The following is a 16620-nucleotide window of genomic DNA, read 5'->3' as shown; positions in this document are numbered from 1 at the left end:
TTTTTTTATAGTATGTTGAGGTTCTAGCAAATCTCAGTATTAAGAAAAACTGCAAGGTTGAGAAATCAAATGAATCAAAACTGACATTTGGGTTTCTGATGGGTAACACTGGGAAAAGACAAACTTAAAATTTATAGTTTCAGCACTGAGATTGTTATCGATGGATACTTATTTGTTCTTATGTGGTCTTTATATAAAATATGTTTAGTAAAAGCTTTCCTCTTTATACAAACCTCCCCAAAGAGATGCAGATACCTGTAAATGGGTATCTGTAAAAGGGATAGTTCTTTGCTCTGGGACTTTGAACCCAAAAACTACTGCACTGATTCCTGTTGCATGTTCTTTTTAATAGAATCATAGAATATCCTGTACTGGAAGGGATCCACGAGGATCATCGAGTCCAGCTCCTGGCTCCACACAGGTGTACCCTAAAATTCAGACCGTATGACTGAGAGCATAGTCCAAATGCTTCTTAAACTCCGACAGGCTTGGTGCCATGACTACGTCCCTGGGGAGCCTACATGTATTCCAGTGCTCTTAAAAGCAACGTGGTCAAACAGATTTGGCTGTTTATCGGCTCCAAACTGCAATTTGATAAAATCCCTATCTCCTTTGTTCATCTGGATTCAGGGAGCTTGCTTTGCACCTTCATTTTAGGCAGTTCCGTGTCATGGAGCTTTTGCTATCCTTTTCCTAGCCCTTAGACCAAAGGTATTTTGATAACAGGTCTTATCTGGTGCATAGGATGTTTGCAGGATGTAGCTGAGTGGCTATTATGTTAAGCGTTTGACTCTTTTTTAGCTTGATTAGTTGCCAAAGACACCAAGCGGCATTTCAGCCCGTCGATCTGGACAGACGACACTGCAGCCTTTTCTCCCTTTCCCCACAGCCTTCCCCGGGTCGGTAGCCTCGGCTGAAAACAGCCTCGCTGAAACACCCGGGTGGCTCTGGGGGGACCTCGAGCGGTCGCGGCCGGCTCCGACACCCGGGCCCCGCCTGTGGGGAGGCGCGGGGCGAGGTGAGGCGGGCCCGGCCCCGGCCCCGCCGCCTCCCGTGGCGCCGCCGTGGCCCTCGCGGGCCGCCGTGCTGCCAAGATGGCGGCTGCGGATTCGAGCGACAGCGAGGAGGAGGATCTGGTGAGCTACGGCACCGCGCTGCAGCCCCTGCAGGAGGGTAAGGGACCCGGCGGGGCGCCCCGCGCCTCTCCCCGCGCTGTGGGGTCCGCGGGCCGGGAGGCGGCCCAGGGGCACGTACCGCGGCCCTTGCGGCCGAGCGGCCCGGGAGGAGCGGCCCGGTCCTGTTTGGTTCGGCCCCGGCTCCCGTCCCCTCAGAGCCGGGGGCGTTGGGGTCTGTGGGCACAGGGCAGAGCCGCCTCCCCCTGCCCGCCGCCCTGGGGGCGCCCCACACGGCCCCCGGAGGCTGCCGGCCCCGGTGTTGTAACACACTTACCGAGCAGGACTGGCATTCCGTGTGTTTTTAAAACCCTTTAGCTGAGTTTCGTGGTTCTGGTATTTCTGTAACGTCCCGGCTGGTGTTAGTTGCAAAATTTTCAAGTCAGCGGGCAGTGGTTGTTATTCTCGGGGCTGGCCGCCTGATAATAAAGATGGAAGTTTTGTTGCCTGGCCGAGGTTTGAAAGCACCAGGATGCCCTGTCAAGGTAGAAGATCGCTGTTGTTTCTCAGGAACCACCATCCTTTGTTTTTCTTGTTACCATCAATGACAGCAAAAAAATGAAAATAGTAAAATACCCTTGTGATTTCCAAATCAGATTAGAGTTGAAGTAGCATAGCCATTCTATTGACGTTAAAGACGCGCTTCATAGTACTCCTCCCTGTCTTTGAAGATAGCCCTGTTCAAGGGTTAAACATGACATTAGCAGTTTTTAATAATTTATTTCCTGTTAAAGTGAAAAAACATTTTTTCCTATAATTGTCACAACAGGTAGCTGCAAATAAAAGTTCAGTTTTTAGAAACTGAAGTTTTACAGGGTTCAGTGGTGATCATAGGTGTGTGTTTTTATGTATCTTCTGTAGAATATTTAGCTAGGAGTTGTGCCTGAAGAAATCAGGCTCAAATGACCCATCTTTAATATTAATTTGTAATATTGGGGGTAGCTTGGTTTAAGTCAACAAAAGTGCTTCTTTAAGAAATCTCTGACAAATAGTGGTCTAATAGTTTCAGTGGGTTAATCCTTAGAGAAACTGTAATATTGCATATTATTTTCTGCCAAGCCTGGAACTCTTCTGTCCTCAGTAAATAGTAATAATGGTATTATGTGCATGAATGAGTTTGTACAAAAGGGAAATTGACTAGGCCTTGTGAACCTGTGAGTTTCTTATCACCATAAAATACATTTGAATCCTTTGTTCCTTCAGAAGCTTCTAGTGTGGACTAACGTGTATGTAAGAAGCATCATTAGCTTCTCTTTATGGATGTTATTTATTTTGCATATTGTCTTTTGTGAGTCAAATAAAAGATTCTGTTGAAAGTTTATGGTGGTAGGATTTTTTTTACTCTCAGTATGTAAAAAGTTATATAAAAAAGTTGCATATATTAACCATATCAACCAATATTAAGGAGAATCCGAGTGGTAAGTATTTAGCATTTCAAACCTTTCTAGTGCTTTGTGAATAGTTCTAAGTGCCTGTGATGTATAGGGGAAATATTTACAGTCTAGAGGGGTTATTAAGTGGACAGGTAATTTATTAATCTGACTGCAGGAAAATAAGTGTTTTCAGAACTAGTAAGAATTTCTATTTGAACACTTCATGCTTTTGTTCTGGCAGTGTATATTAACAATGTATACAAATATTTTAAATAGGGTGGAATAAGTGTAAACTGCTGATGCTTTTTACTTTAGGGTGGCTGCCGTTCAGTCTAGTTCTTAATTGCAAGGGAAGAAATGGTTTCTGGACTAAGTAGAGATTCCATTCTTTATGCAGTGTTGTGACTTAGTTTTGTGGTTTATCTGATTGTAGGTGAACGACTCAAAAAGCCAGTTCCTCTTCAAGAACAGACTGTTAAAGATGCAAAGGGACGATATCAACGTTTTCATGGAGCATTTACTGGTGGTTTCTCTGCTGGTTACTTTAACACTGTTGGCACAAAGGAAGGTCAGATATCTTTCTGTCATCTGGGAATATGTTTATTGTAATATAACATTAGTGAAAATAAATTAACTGTCATGCAGCATTTTTTTTCCTACTGTTTGTTATTCTGTAAGTAGTTGGAACAATATTTTTGAAGGTATTTCCCCTTCAGTTCTTACACTGCAGTTTTATAGATGTTCTAGTGATGTATCCTTAAAATGTAAGGTTGAAATGTTTGATTTATTTTTAAATACTAGATTGTAGTTTACAATACCTTACTTTAAATGGTTTACTTTTAAGGATGGACTCCTTCAGCTTTTATATCATCACGGCAGAAAAGAGCAGACAGAACCGTTCTTGGACCAGAAGACTTCATGGATGAAGAGGTACATTTAGAAATACATACATCTCTTTTGGAAGTAGTTGCCATGACTGTAAGTTTTTTCAGGCCGTGAAAAAAGAACTTAAATAGCAAAACTAACTTCAAAATTACTTCATGTATACGGTGTTATACTTCTAGATTTTTAGGATGTTTCGCTGATACACCTAGGAAAACTCCTGTAATCTCAATATTAAAAACAAAACAAAACTTCAAACCTTTCACTTTGAGAAGATATAAATGCTTTTGAAACTGAAATACGACCATTCAGGTTACTCAAAAATCAAAGATATGAAAAAATGGCTTGAAAAATGTTGCCAATATAAGGGTCACATCCTGTTTTGTTTCCTTTACTATTATAGTAAGTTAACCTTTAAGAAAAAAACAGGAAAAATATTTTTTAAAAATATTTTTAAAATATTTTTTTAATATATTTTTTTCTCTTTTGTCTATATTTTCTAGGATCTTAGTGAATTTGGGATAGCACCAAAAGATATTACAACCACAGATGATTTTGCATCCAAAGCTAAAGACAGAATCAAAGAAAAAGCTAGACAGATTGCAGGAGTAGTTGCTGCCATTCCAGGAACTACTGCATTTGATGATTTAATAGGACCATCAAAGTAAGTAAATTTAAATAAAAGTTAATCAAGCAATTTCATTCACTTACAAGTGTTTTATTGCTAAGGCAAGTAATGTTTGATTAAAATAACTCATGAAGGAGAACGAAAGCTCTTCAGTTTTGCATTTTCAAAGTGGCCTCCATCTGGATTTTCGTTTTGCATGTGCAGACTTGTGCTAGGTGAGAATTTAGAGATGGATACAGCATATACTCAAAATGTTGATGTGTTCAGATTTGGTTTGAAAGTATGGTGTAAAAACATTTTCAAATGGTGTTGTTATATATTATATTTCAAGGAATACTAAAATTGTGGTCTGAGTTTTTTTATTTATTTTTGTTTTCTTTGGTTTTCTTCTTAGAATAACAATTGGTGTTGAACTGTTGCGAAAAATGGGTTGGAAAGATGGACAAGGCATAGGACCGCGAGTCAAAAGAAAGCCACGTAGGCAGAAACCTGGTAAGTTCAATGAAGTTCCTGAACTCAGTAATAGAAAGTTAGCATTCAAGTTAGACCAATATTAATCTAACTAGATAGTTAGACCATTAAGAAGCTCATTTTAAGATATCATTTTATTTAATATGCTTCTTTAATCTTAGAGAAATTTAATAAGGATGCTGTTACGTCTCTTACAGACCCTGAAGTGAAAATATATGGTTGTGCATTACCACCTGGACTGTCAGAAGGTTCTGAGGTATTGTGCAGGCAAAAGCTTTTCGTTGACTTACATAAAAATAACTTGTGTGTTAACACGCATTAAACAAAAAGATGCTTTTTAACCAGCACTTCAGTGTGCAATTTCAAATTTTGTTGTTTGTAAATATTTATTACGCTTATTATGAAAAAGATTGAATGTAACAAAATTTATTCTTTTGCTAGCTAAGCAGGTGTAGTTCAAAAATAGTTTCATATATAGTTAAGGAAAATCAAGCTTGCCTAGTTTTACATTAACTAAATATTGTAAAAGCTAAATGTACCAAACTCTTTTATTCATAGTTGTAATTGTATACTTTTATTGTACAAGGACGAAGAAGATGAATACCAGCCAGAGAATGTGACGTTTGCACCGAAAGATGTAATGCCTGTAGATTTGACTCCAAAGGAGAATGTCCATGGACTTGGTTATAAGGGTTTGGACCCCACACAAGCTTTGTTTGGTGTATCTGGAAGAGAACACGTTAATCTTTTTGCGGGTTCTGAAGACCCAAGTAATTCACTTGGTGATCTGCGACACAATAGAGGAAGAAAACTAGGTATCACAGGCCAAGTAAGATGTTGCTTAATGCATTTTATTAGTAGTGTAATAAAATCTAAATTTTTGATTTTATTTTTTTTTTTCCTTTGTGGAAGGCACATAGTCACTGTAGACACTAACATAGTCACTGTAGACACTGTATTGTAAGAAACCTGAAGTATGGTTTGAAAACAGCATTAGGAATACCTTGTTTCTGTTTGTTAACCTCTTTAATGTGAACATGTGAGCAAATCCTTGTAACTCTTACTGCTTTCATTTATTGATAGTGTTAAAGAGAAATATAAAAAGAACTCAATGAATGATTGGATTGAGAAAACGCTTGTTACTTGATTAGAGAAAGTTGATGTTCAGTATGTTTTTAGTTTAAACTAAAGCTTAGTTTAAACTTTTAGAGTTTTAAAGTTTTAGAGTTTTAGTTTAAACTTTTTAGAGTTAGAGGGGTTTTGCTTCCTTCCATTTTATTTGTAGTTCTTATGTAGGAGTGCTGTCGATTTATATACTTTTAGAATTTATTTTTTGTGCTGTTTAATGTTTTTGTTGTTGTTTTGTTGTTGTTTATTTTGCTTTGAGTGCTTAACCTGCACATAGACTGTAAGTCTATGCTGTCCTCACCCTGTGACCAAACTTAACGTCCCTTACTGCTAAGGGAGTGGAATAAGTGGAATATGTTTGGTTCTCCCCTGTCTCCTGTCACCCCTCCAGTTTTTACCTCTTGTTTTTCTTATGTTGTAGTACATTTTTTTTCCTAGTATGCATCTATATATATTGTTGTTTATAGGGCACCTTACATACTGTAGATGGATAGATACAGATGTAGATGTGTTCTATCATGTGACTTAAACCAAAAATATAATTTTCACATTTTTAAATTCCTATTACTTTTATTTAAAATATGTTACAGGCTTTTGGTGTAGGAGCTTTAGAGGAGGAAGATGATGATATTTATGCAACTGAAACATTGTCAAAATACGATACAGTTCTAAAAGATGAAGAACCTGGAGATGGCTTGTATGGCTGGACAGCACCTAAGCAGTATAAATCCAAAAAAAGTAAGAACTGTAGTTCTAACTAAAGAGTTAGTGTGATTTGTATTCAAAGCATCACATAAGTGTAGTCTCTCTTTTCCAAATATTTTAAAGGGATTGGTATCTCCTAGCTATGATATCTGAAGCTTTGTCTGGTCTTACTGCAAGATTCATGTGTTTCAGTTCTGGAAATAATTTTGAAGTCCTACACGAATCCTAGTTTAGACTAAAAATTGCATTTTAAAAGGACAGTATGCGCTTCTTTGTGAAATATAGCATTCAATTCCACCAAAGTAAAGATGATTATGAACTATAGCTGCAAAATATGACCTAATACTTTCAAAGATTTTTTTTTTTAGATTTGCTTATTTTCAAATGATAACATTTGCAAGTTTTGTCTTGATACTGCTGTATTTTTAGTGCAACTTCTAAGTGCATGGAATACTCAGCATTTTCTAGACAACTTCTTGATATTAAGTTGTATGCAATTAATGCACTTAGGATGTTAGATGTGCATCTAGTGGTACTGATGCTGTACCAGTAGCCATGTTCATTTTATAGGATTCTTCCTGTATTTCTAGTATTTTAGCTGTGTAATGCTATAGCCAGATTCATAGTCATTGAATTTAAATGAAAGGCAAAGAGAACAAACAACTCCAATCATATTCTATCAAATGTACTGCAAAATATAAAATTTTCAGGAAAAAATGCTTTTTGTCAAACATACACATTTTAAATATTGACCAACTCTATGGTCATTTGTAGGGTCTGACACAGAAGTTAAATATATAGGAAAAATCTTGGATGGCTTTTCCTTGGCATCAAAATCATCAGCTCCAAACAAGGTAAGCAGATACTGACATTTTTGCAATAAGAATAACATCCAAAGCAAAACTGACCTGTGCTATATGGATTTTACTGTTGCTCAATGTTTTTTTATTTTCTTAGAAATGAAAGTTCTGGTAAGTAGTATAGACTGCTGGGTATGTGGAAGCTGCCAAACTAATGGATTAATTTAAACTTTGCCCATATACAACCCTTGAGCAAATACATTGTACACTACTTACTGTTATTTTGAATAAAGTTGGAGGAGTGATTTGATTTAACTTTGCAATAAATAATACACATCTACTTTTATATCCTTCAAATATAACTAACATCCATTTATCATGTAAATGGATGTTTATCATGTAAAAAAATAGTCCCCAGACTTCGTCCACTTCACTGTTTTGGTGACAAGTTAGTTTGTTAGCTTTATTCTTAGCTTTGTATCTTTTATTCCATGTATGATTGCATAAATTGGAGTGAAGAATGGAGTTTTGTGATAAGGTACTTTTGTGAATGAAGAAAGTTTGCACGGTATATAAAATTGAATTGTATAAGAGGCAGAGAGGTAACCTTTTGAAGCTTGCATGCAGAATGTAGGGGAAAAGGAATTTGAAAGACATGAAAAATAGAAAGCACAGAAGTACTCAATTATTCAATTAACTGACTAAATCATATGTGAATTCTGTTTTTAAAAGAGTAATTTATGAGCATTATCAAGAGCATTTTCTCAAATGAGAGCAATGTGTATTAAGACTGGTTTATATTTGCTGCTTCTTGATGTGTTTTCCTATATTGTGTAACTGTTATCTACTAACAATAGAACAATTTGTTCCAAAAGTTTGTATTACAGTGCCACTTACTGACTCAGTCTAAAATAATCAATAGCTTGTGATGTCTCTTTCTGCTGCTAGTTGTAAATTGAGGAATTTTTAGATTGAAGTGACCTTTCTGAAACATTTCTAAGGGTTAAATACAAAGTTGTATCTTGCTTTTGGTTGTTGTGTTGTGTTTTTTTTTCCCACTTCTCTGTAAAGATTTATCTACCACCTGATCTGCCACGAAATTACAGACCAGTTCATTACTTTCGACCTGTAATAGCTGCTGGGAATGAAAACTACAATTTACAGAAGGCATTAGAGGAATCAACTGGAAAACTTGGCAGCAACATGACACAGCAAAGCAGGCATGCACTGAACGCGTCTCAGAGGAGGGAACAACTAGGAGAGGCTGTTCTGAAAGGTATTGATGGATATCACACCTTTGCTTGTTTTTTAGGTCCCCAAATTGTTTATATAACAATAAAAATTTGATTTAGTCTTGAACACTATTTTCTAATGTAAAAATAGTAAATCAAGTTGATTAGCCAAAATACCTTGTCATTATCCATTTCCATTTCTACAGATGAGCTATTGATGTCTGTCTGCATTTTCATGCACTTAAGTCTTAAAGAAGAAAAGCATGCATAGGATTAGATGTTTCTTTGTAGTGGCCTTATGAATTCATTATGTAGTAAGTTGTGAGTTTTGACATTTTTCTCTGTAAAAATGAGGCATCACTGAAATACATGTAAATCCACTAAAAATTATCTTGTAAATATGGCATTTATATCTACAATAGTAAATTTTACAAGGTAATATGTAAACATGTGGCAAATAGCATAAAAGATGCAATAGTGACCAACAGTTCTCATATGCCATTTCTGCCGTTATACTGTGTTCTAGCTTTAGAGTATTTTCTCTGAATGTGTGTATGTGTAGGCTTTTTTCTCCACTGAAGGGTCAGAAATAATTGTATTAATTTTTATTTTAACTTCTTCTTTTGATTTTAGGTCCAGCTTGTTCTGTTATGGAATATCTGTCTGAGAAAGATAGAGAGAGACTCAAAGAAGTGAAGCAAGCATCTGAACAACAAATGAAAGCCAAAACGTTACCTCAGCCATCACGGAATAGCAGATTCCAGCCAGCCTCTGCAGATGATGCTTTTCAAAAATGGCAAATGTTGTTGGGGGGGCAGATTGCAAATGCTGGTTCTAGTGACTTCAAGCCATTTGCAAAAGATCCAGAAAAGCAAAAAAGATATGAAAGTTTTGTGAGAAGTCTTAAACAAGGAGAAAAAGGTAACCAAGGAAAGAAATCCTGAAATTTTTAGTTTTCTATGGCCAAAATAAGCCCAACAACTATTGCAATGCTTAAGAAATTTTTCATGACATTTAATTGTATTGACTTCAGTGAAACTGCTCAGGAGTTTAAGTGTTAGCAAGACTTGATTTTAGGCATTGCATTTCATACTTTGCTGTGGCACAAGTGAAATTGTAAAGGATGTTTTGGTTAGGAAACAGCTTTTTTTTTTTTTCATTTGGCAAAGTAGACTTCAGTTTTTGCCAGTGCTGTAAACTCTTATGCATGGAATAAGGAGTTTCATTTAGTTTGCTTCTTTGTGAGGAGTAAAACTGACAGATCCTATAAAGGCAGAAAGAAAGCAGTTGTCACAGCAGAATAGCAATTTTTGACTCCTTTCACCTTTTTCTCAAATAAGAGAGGAAAAATCAAAAGAAAAGCCAAACCATACGCTTCTGGAGGAGATAGGAATTGTAAAGTGAGTGAAGTAGTTTACACTTGTCAGAGCTTGTTCTGCATGTTCTTTGGATATTCTGACAGACACTACTGTCAATTACATTTAGAATTACTCTTCCTAGAAGAATCTGTGGCTGTAAAATGATAGCATACAGTAATTTTTAATAATACAGTTGAGATTAATACTGTCTTTAAACCAAATGCATATTAAATACTTGCAGGGATGCTTGCTTATCTTTTTTTTTTTTTTTTTTTTTTCTTGAAAAGCAGCAAATTTAAGTAAGCTTTAATTTTTGCTAATTACTTCTCTCCTTAACTTATACTAGATACGTTAGAACGTCATTTAGACCCAACTATGACAGAATGGGAACGAGGAAGAGAACAAGAGGAATTCTTCCGTGCAGCAATGTTCTATAAGTCCTCAAACTCAACCCTGTCATCCAGGTTTACGCGGGCCAAATATGAAGATGATGTTGACAAAGTCGAAGTTCCTCGGGACCAGGAGGTATATGCTGTTACTGTCTTTTTAGTATATAGAAGTTATGTTTGTTGCCTTTGTCCCGACTTGCAAAATTATTTTTCTCTAAAACTTTTGTAGATACCACGTCAATAATAGTTTTTTGCTCTTCTGTTAGGTAAACCTTTGAGAATATTTGCTGCAAACAAAGCAGTGATTTGTTAATCTACATTGAAATATTTATTTGTTAGTGTGACAACAGGACAGTTGTCTTGTTAATTCAGTTAATTCAGTAAGTTAATTAAAAAGTTAATTTAGTAAGTTGTTAGTTATGTATGAGATAATGTTTTGACTTTTTCAGAATGATACTGACGATAAGGAAACTGCTGTGAAGATGAAGATGTTTGGCAAACTCACCAGAGACAAGTTTGAATGGCACCCTGAAAAGTTGTTGTGCAAAAGATTTAACGTTCCTGATCCATATCCCAAGTGAGATGATTGATAAAATATTTTTAACACTTTAAAAAATTTTGACATTTTGTCATATGATTTTGAAAAATGTGGCTTGATGTTTTAAAACCTTACAGTGTTTTAATTGGCCTCATTAAACATGGTGAAATCACTTCTGAGAAAATAGTATGCATTTTAAGGACTACTGTAGCTTGTTGTAGATAATTTGAGGCCTTATTTTTCTATGTCGAAAACAATAATCAATTCATTTTTTTTTAATTTCCCTATAGTTCTTCCATCGTTGGTTTACCAAAAGTGAAGAGAGACAAGTATTCTGTATTTAACTTTTTAACTCTGCCTGAGCCTACCACATCTGTAACTCAAGAAACAAATGAAAAAAACCAACAGAATAGCAGTTTTAGCAGTAAGTTGGTTGTTGTTTTATTCATTTAGTTATGAGGTAATGGTATAGAAATGCCTATCTTTGTTATGGAGAATGAATTTATCTATAAATTCAGTATTTTTGAATTAAAGAGAAAGACATGAAATTTGAAAATAAATGCAATAAATTCGGTTCAGACATAAAAACAAACGTCAGTATGATTATGATGTTTTTTTTGCACCTAGAAGACCTTTATAGGTCATATTCATTAAAAAGATTTTAAAAGTACCAAACCATACTGAAGAAACAGGTTATTTTAAAATCAAGTAGGTCATAAAATGTAATATAATTTAGCATGCAACTGATTTGAATGTTTGGGACTTTTTTAGAACCAAAGAAACCTTCTAGATGGGATGTATCAGATAAAGAAAAGGAGAAAAAAGATTCTATCAGTGAATTCATTAGTCTTGCTAGATCAAAAGCTGATCTTCAGCAGAAGCCACCAGTGCCAACAACAGAAGAATCTAAATCAAAAGCTGATCTTCAGCAGAAGCCACCAGAGCCAACAACAGAAGAATGTGGAACTAGGGCAAGTGAAACTCTTCCCAGTGAGGTGGGTTCACAATGGTGTTTAGGAACATAAAGGCAACCCTGAAATAATTTCGTGTAGTATATGAATTGGTTTAACACAGATCAGTTTGCTGAAAGGCCCACTCAGGATAAGCAAAGAGGAAGTGAGATTACCTTTGGAAAAATTTTGAGTTTATAACTCAGAGGTAAAACTTCCACAACATACAAGGACAGCAAGTATGACTATCTGTACTTGAAGTAGCAGCTTAAGAAAAGATAAAATTTAGCTCCCAACTAGGGGGTTAAATTCAGTCACTTATACCCACTTTGCTCACAGACACAGGGTATATGTATTTTTTTTCTGCTTTGAGCAGAGGAGGGTGCATGCATTGTGGAGAAAGGTGATGTTTTTCCTTTGAATAAATTTACTTTGAGTAGCATATAAGAGAAGTTTGAACTAATGAATAAGAATTTCTAATATCTTGGGATCTATTTTCAACTGTGTAGAGCACAAATTGCAGTACCCTTAAGAGGACATGAGTTTAGCTCATGAGTATTGAGTAATATAGAGTAATGAGTATTGCTCAACTTAGCTGATTTTTAGTTTCTTTAGTGTTTATATATGGTTTGTTATGCTGTTTTGCAGGTAGCTGATGAAGATAAAGATCAAGAAGAAGAAAACAGACCATCCATGGACTTATTTAAGGCCATTTTTGTGAGTTCCTCTGATGAAAAATCTTCTTCCTCTGATGAAGAGAGTGAAGAAGAGCAGCAACCAACTACTTCAGTAACAGATTCAGAAACCACTAAGCAAGTTAATCTACCAGATAGTTCCTCATCTAATTCACAAGGTATCTTTATTTTTAAAAACATCTTATAAAAAAATTCCTGTATGAATCAAGTACTCTGGGACTGCTCGGACAGTGCTATACTCTTGTGCAGCGCATCTGGTATTGGTCTATCTAGGCATGAAGAAAATGTGAATAGTACAGTTCTGAATAAGACCTTTTATGTTAGTGTTATTCATGTTGCCATGTGTCTTGCATAGATTTTACAAGCAAACTGACCTATAAAACGTTTTTTTTAAACAGTGAGGGCAGAAAAAACATCTAAGGTAAGGGCGGACATAAAGGGAAACTTATACCTATAATAAGTCATAAGATAAGCTAATAAGTTATTCCTATCATATGGTGGATATTTTACAAGTTCAGAAATAAATAGTATGCATTTATTTAATAAAGTCGCTTTCTAAATACTGACATTCCTGTAAAATGTAATGTTAAAAATAATTTTACTAGGACATCAGAAGGTTGCATTTTATTTATATTCTAGTTATAAAAGTTGTCACTATAATTCTACAAGAGAGGGAGAAGACCAATCTTTTATGTTACTAAAATTCAATAAGTGGGTTGTAAAATGTTTCTATATTTTCAGAATATCATTAAATTAACAAAATGCACAATATACTTAGCTTTCAGTGAGAAAACTTCCACATTCTTTCACAGTTGGTTCTGTTAACATCTAACTTCCAGTTTTTATGAACTTTGTAGATCATGTAGAGTCTGTTTTTTGTGCCAAGTAGTGTAAAAGTCATACTACCTTGTTAAATAAGAGCAAACGTACTGATAGTAAGTAAATTATAATTGTATAATAGGTTAATTTTGAGTTAGAAATATGTATTTATATGTTGCAATCTTTCAGGATGTCAACTATGCAGTTAGCCAAGAAAATCCACAGAGATATAAGATGCCAATCAGTTTGCTTTCTTAGAGTTTTTTAGAAAGTCTGCTTTAACTTTTTTTCAGCATATCTTGACGAAAATGTTTCTTGCTTTTGAATAAAGAAGTCTTTGTTTTGTTTTATTTTCATAGACAATGTGTCTGCTAAAGCGGAGCCTGGTGTTTCTTTGTTGCCTGCTTCAAAGCAGGAACTGGATGCAGCAGAGGAATTTGGGCCAAAGTTGCCCCCAGCTTTTCCTTTTGGTAGGTTCTATATATTTCTTGTATATGAATTCTGCATGTTGAAGATGTAAGGTATTTGATGTATGATATTTCTCTTTAATAAATGTTTGTGAATAGCTACTTTACCTCTTAAATGCCTGAACTATGTCAAACTGTCATCGACAAACACTTTGTAGTCGTGCTGTGACAGACAAACAGGAACTTTTCTGCCTGTACCAACTTTGTTGTAATTCCATAGAGGCAGTGTTAAAAAAAAAAATGTAATGAAGATACAGGGTGAGAATTGTAATTCATTTATTGATAGATTTCAAAGTCCTTTAATTACAATAAGAAGTTTACAGTTAAATTTTTTATACATTTCACATCCATTTGAAAGCTTAATTTTTTTATTTTAAAGCAGCTTATTAGATTAATATAGAAAGTAATAATGAAATTAACCTTTTTTGTTCATGCTTTTTGTTTCTGCATGTGCTTTGTGCTTTAGGTTCTACTTGGCAACAAGAAACAGCTGTGCCAGCAAGTTTTCCGGGGCCTAGTAGGAAAGAAAAACATAAAAAGAACAGAGAGAAACAGAAGTCTAAGAGGGAACGCAAACATAAAAAGGAAAAGGTATTTAATTTAACTAAACAGTTCACTGATTCTTTGATCTGCCTCTTGAATTTTCTCATGATTTCTTCTAGATTCTAGGAAAACATGCTGGGACTGAAGCAACTTAAGTGTTTTCTCAGGTGTTTTGAGACTGGAACTTTAGAATAGTAAATTGTCTTAGTAGGGTGATGCTTTTTCCATATATACAATGTGACTGCAGATAATACTATGGGTAGTTTAATGTTGTGTAAACGTCCTGTTTCAATTAAGCTTGGAGCCTATGCTGAAATCAACTTTTAGAGATGTTTGCTTTTTTGTTTTTGTTGCCTTTCAGAAGGCAACAGAACCAACTGTTTCAAAATGAAACTGTAGCGTAATACGGGTTTGTTTTTCCTTTTTACAGAAGAAGAAACATAGGAAACACAAAACCAAAGGAAAACACAAAAATAAAAAATCAGAAAAAGACAGCAGCTCAGATACTACAGACAGCAGTGATAGCCTTAGCGATATAGATACCACAGGCTTGTCTCCCAAAGAACTTCTAAAAAGGTAAACAGAAAACTGACTGAAACATTTACAAGCTTTCCAGTGGATAACTAAAACCTCAATTTATGAGGTGTCATTTTAGTAAAGCTGTTTGTAGCAAATATGGATTAGCCAGTCTCTCTATGTTTTAAAGCCTGCTAGTTTGTAATGTTTGCTTTCTTTATTAAACAAGTATTAGGTATCTTAAGCTAGAGAATAATCAATTTTAGGATGGAAGCCTCTTGAGATAAAGGGCACTAAATAAACAGTTCTGTGCGAGTTAATGGAATTTACAGTTACATATAACTGATATTGTGGAATTAATTTTGAATGAGTTAAAAATCGAACTAGTACAGATGGTGAGTCATATTCCATTACATTGTCTACTATCTTTACTTGGAAACATTAGAACCAATATCTGCTTCAGAATGTTTTGAGTCTGCTTTAGTTTGTTGATAATCAGCAAAAGAACCAATTCAAATAGATCTGCTGTGTGGCATTGATAGTTAATAATTCTGTGCTTCAGCAAGGAACAGTGAAGCAAGCAGAATGTTTGACTTGTGTATGTCTTGTAAATCGAAACTCTGCTGTTAGATTTTTATAAACTAGAGACTTGAACATAGTGCAAGCAGATATGTGAAAATAGGAAAATAACAGTTTGTAACTTAATTTTGCTCAGTGCTGAAGTAAACTACAAACAAAAGTAACTGCGTCTGGTTCAGATCATAGTCAAATTAAAAAGCATCCCATGTGGAACAGTCACCACATTGGATTCTCTTGAACTTCTCCTATTAGCTGAAAGACAGGTCTCTACACATTTTTTGAAGTATCGCATCTGGATATCCTGGCAAAATTATTGTGGTCTAGCTGTTAAGTGGAATGGGCATGTACAAAGGGCAAAAGGCAGCATTGCAAAGGTCTCTGCCTTCCATTTCTTTGGAATTGAGATTCAGTTGTGTATTTGTATTTTTGTATTAAAAAGCCAAGGTACTTTTCCTTTTTATTTCTAAATAGCCAAAATATGTTTGTGTGCGTTTTGCACAGAACGGTTTGACTTTGTTGTACAAGCTGATACTTCATAGCCTTTGCTTTTTTGTTTCAACACTGAGGCAAAATGTTTTTCTCATATATTTCTTAAGGTTTAAGAAATGGCTCAGGTAATTAAATACTCTGAATGTTGCATGTTACTATTCAGTCTAACTGTTTTCTTTATCTTTCTCTCTTAGATTGAAACAACTTCAGTATTGAAGAAGTAGCTTGTTTTCTTCAGTGCTGCATGACTTTTAATCTCAAATTTTTGATCTCCTCCATGATGGTAGATCAGTTACGTATTGTATACTTTGAAGCATTGTAGATACTGTATTCATATTGAATTTGTCTGAGAGTAAACGTGTATATGTTTATTTTGTGATGCTTCATAGGATTGAAATGCAAGGATTGTGGAATGTTGAAAAAGACTCCTTCTGTAAAGCATAGTCTGAAATATTGCAGGCTCTGTTTTAATTAACATAAAACATGATATTTTAATAAACTAATTATTACAAATCATTTTTGTACAGTAAGTCATTGCCTAAGACCTCTAAATTAGATCTTTCAGGATGTGTGGGAATGGCATGAAGCTGTGCCAGGGGAGGTTCAGAGGGGGCATGAGGAAAAATTTCTTTACTGTGAGGATGGTCAAACACTGGAACAGGTTTCCTAGAGAAGCAGTTGATGCCCAATGCCTGTCAGTGTTCAAGAGAGATTTGTACAATGTGCTCAGTAATATGTTTTAACTTTTGGGTAGTCCTGACGTGGGCAGGCAGCTGGATTTGATCTTTGAATGTCCCTTCCAACTGAACTGTTATATTTTATTCTAATGCTGGAGGGTAATTTTTGTCTGCCTTAGTTGTTAATGTCCTAACTTAATTAAATGTAA

General features: G+C 35.3%; 1 protein-coding gene across 1 annotated transcript; it reads left to right on the top strand.

The window, feature by feature from the left end:
- Window positions 1-1065: 1065 nt before the first annotated feature.
- On the top strand, window positions 1066-16228 carry GPATCH1 (G-patch domain containing 1). The gene is made up of 20 exons (XM_084294552.1): window positions 1066-1173; window positions 2979-3113; window positions 3390-3475; window positions 3931-4091; window positions 4450-4547; window positions 4724-4782; window positions 5113-5355; window positions 6245-6392; window positions 7134-7213; window positions 8231-8435; window positions 9025-9312; window positions 10096-10274; window positions 10588-10715; window positions 10967-11100; window positions 11448-11671; window positions 12275-12479; window positions 13500-13610; window positions 14074-14198; window positions 14581-14726; window positions 15929-16228. The coding sequence occupies exons 1-20, from the start codon at window positions 1095-1097 to the stop codon at window positions 15948-15950; spliced, it is 2856 nt and encodes a 951-aa protein (XP_084150678.1). The 5' UTR covers window positions 1066-1094; the 3' UTR covers window positions 15951-16228.
- Window positions 16229-16620: the final 392 nt, after the last annotated feature.

This window comes from Netta rufina (genome assembly GCF_964035555.1).
Source record: "Netta rufina genome assembly, chromosome: 13".
In the NCBI taxonomy this organism is placed as follows: Eukaryota; Metazoa; Chordata; class Aves; order Anseriformes; family Anatidae; genus Netta; species Netta rufina.
This window is presented reverse-complemented; position numbering and strand designations above follow the sequence as displayed.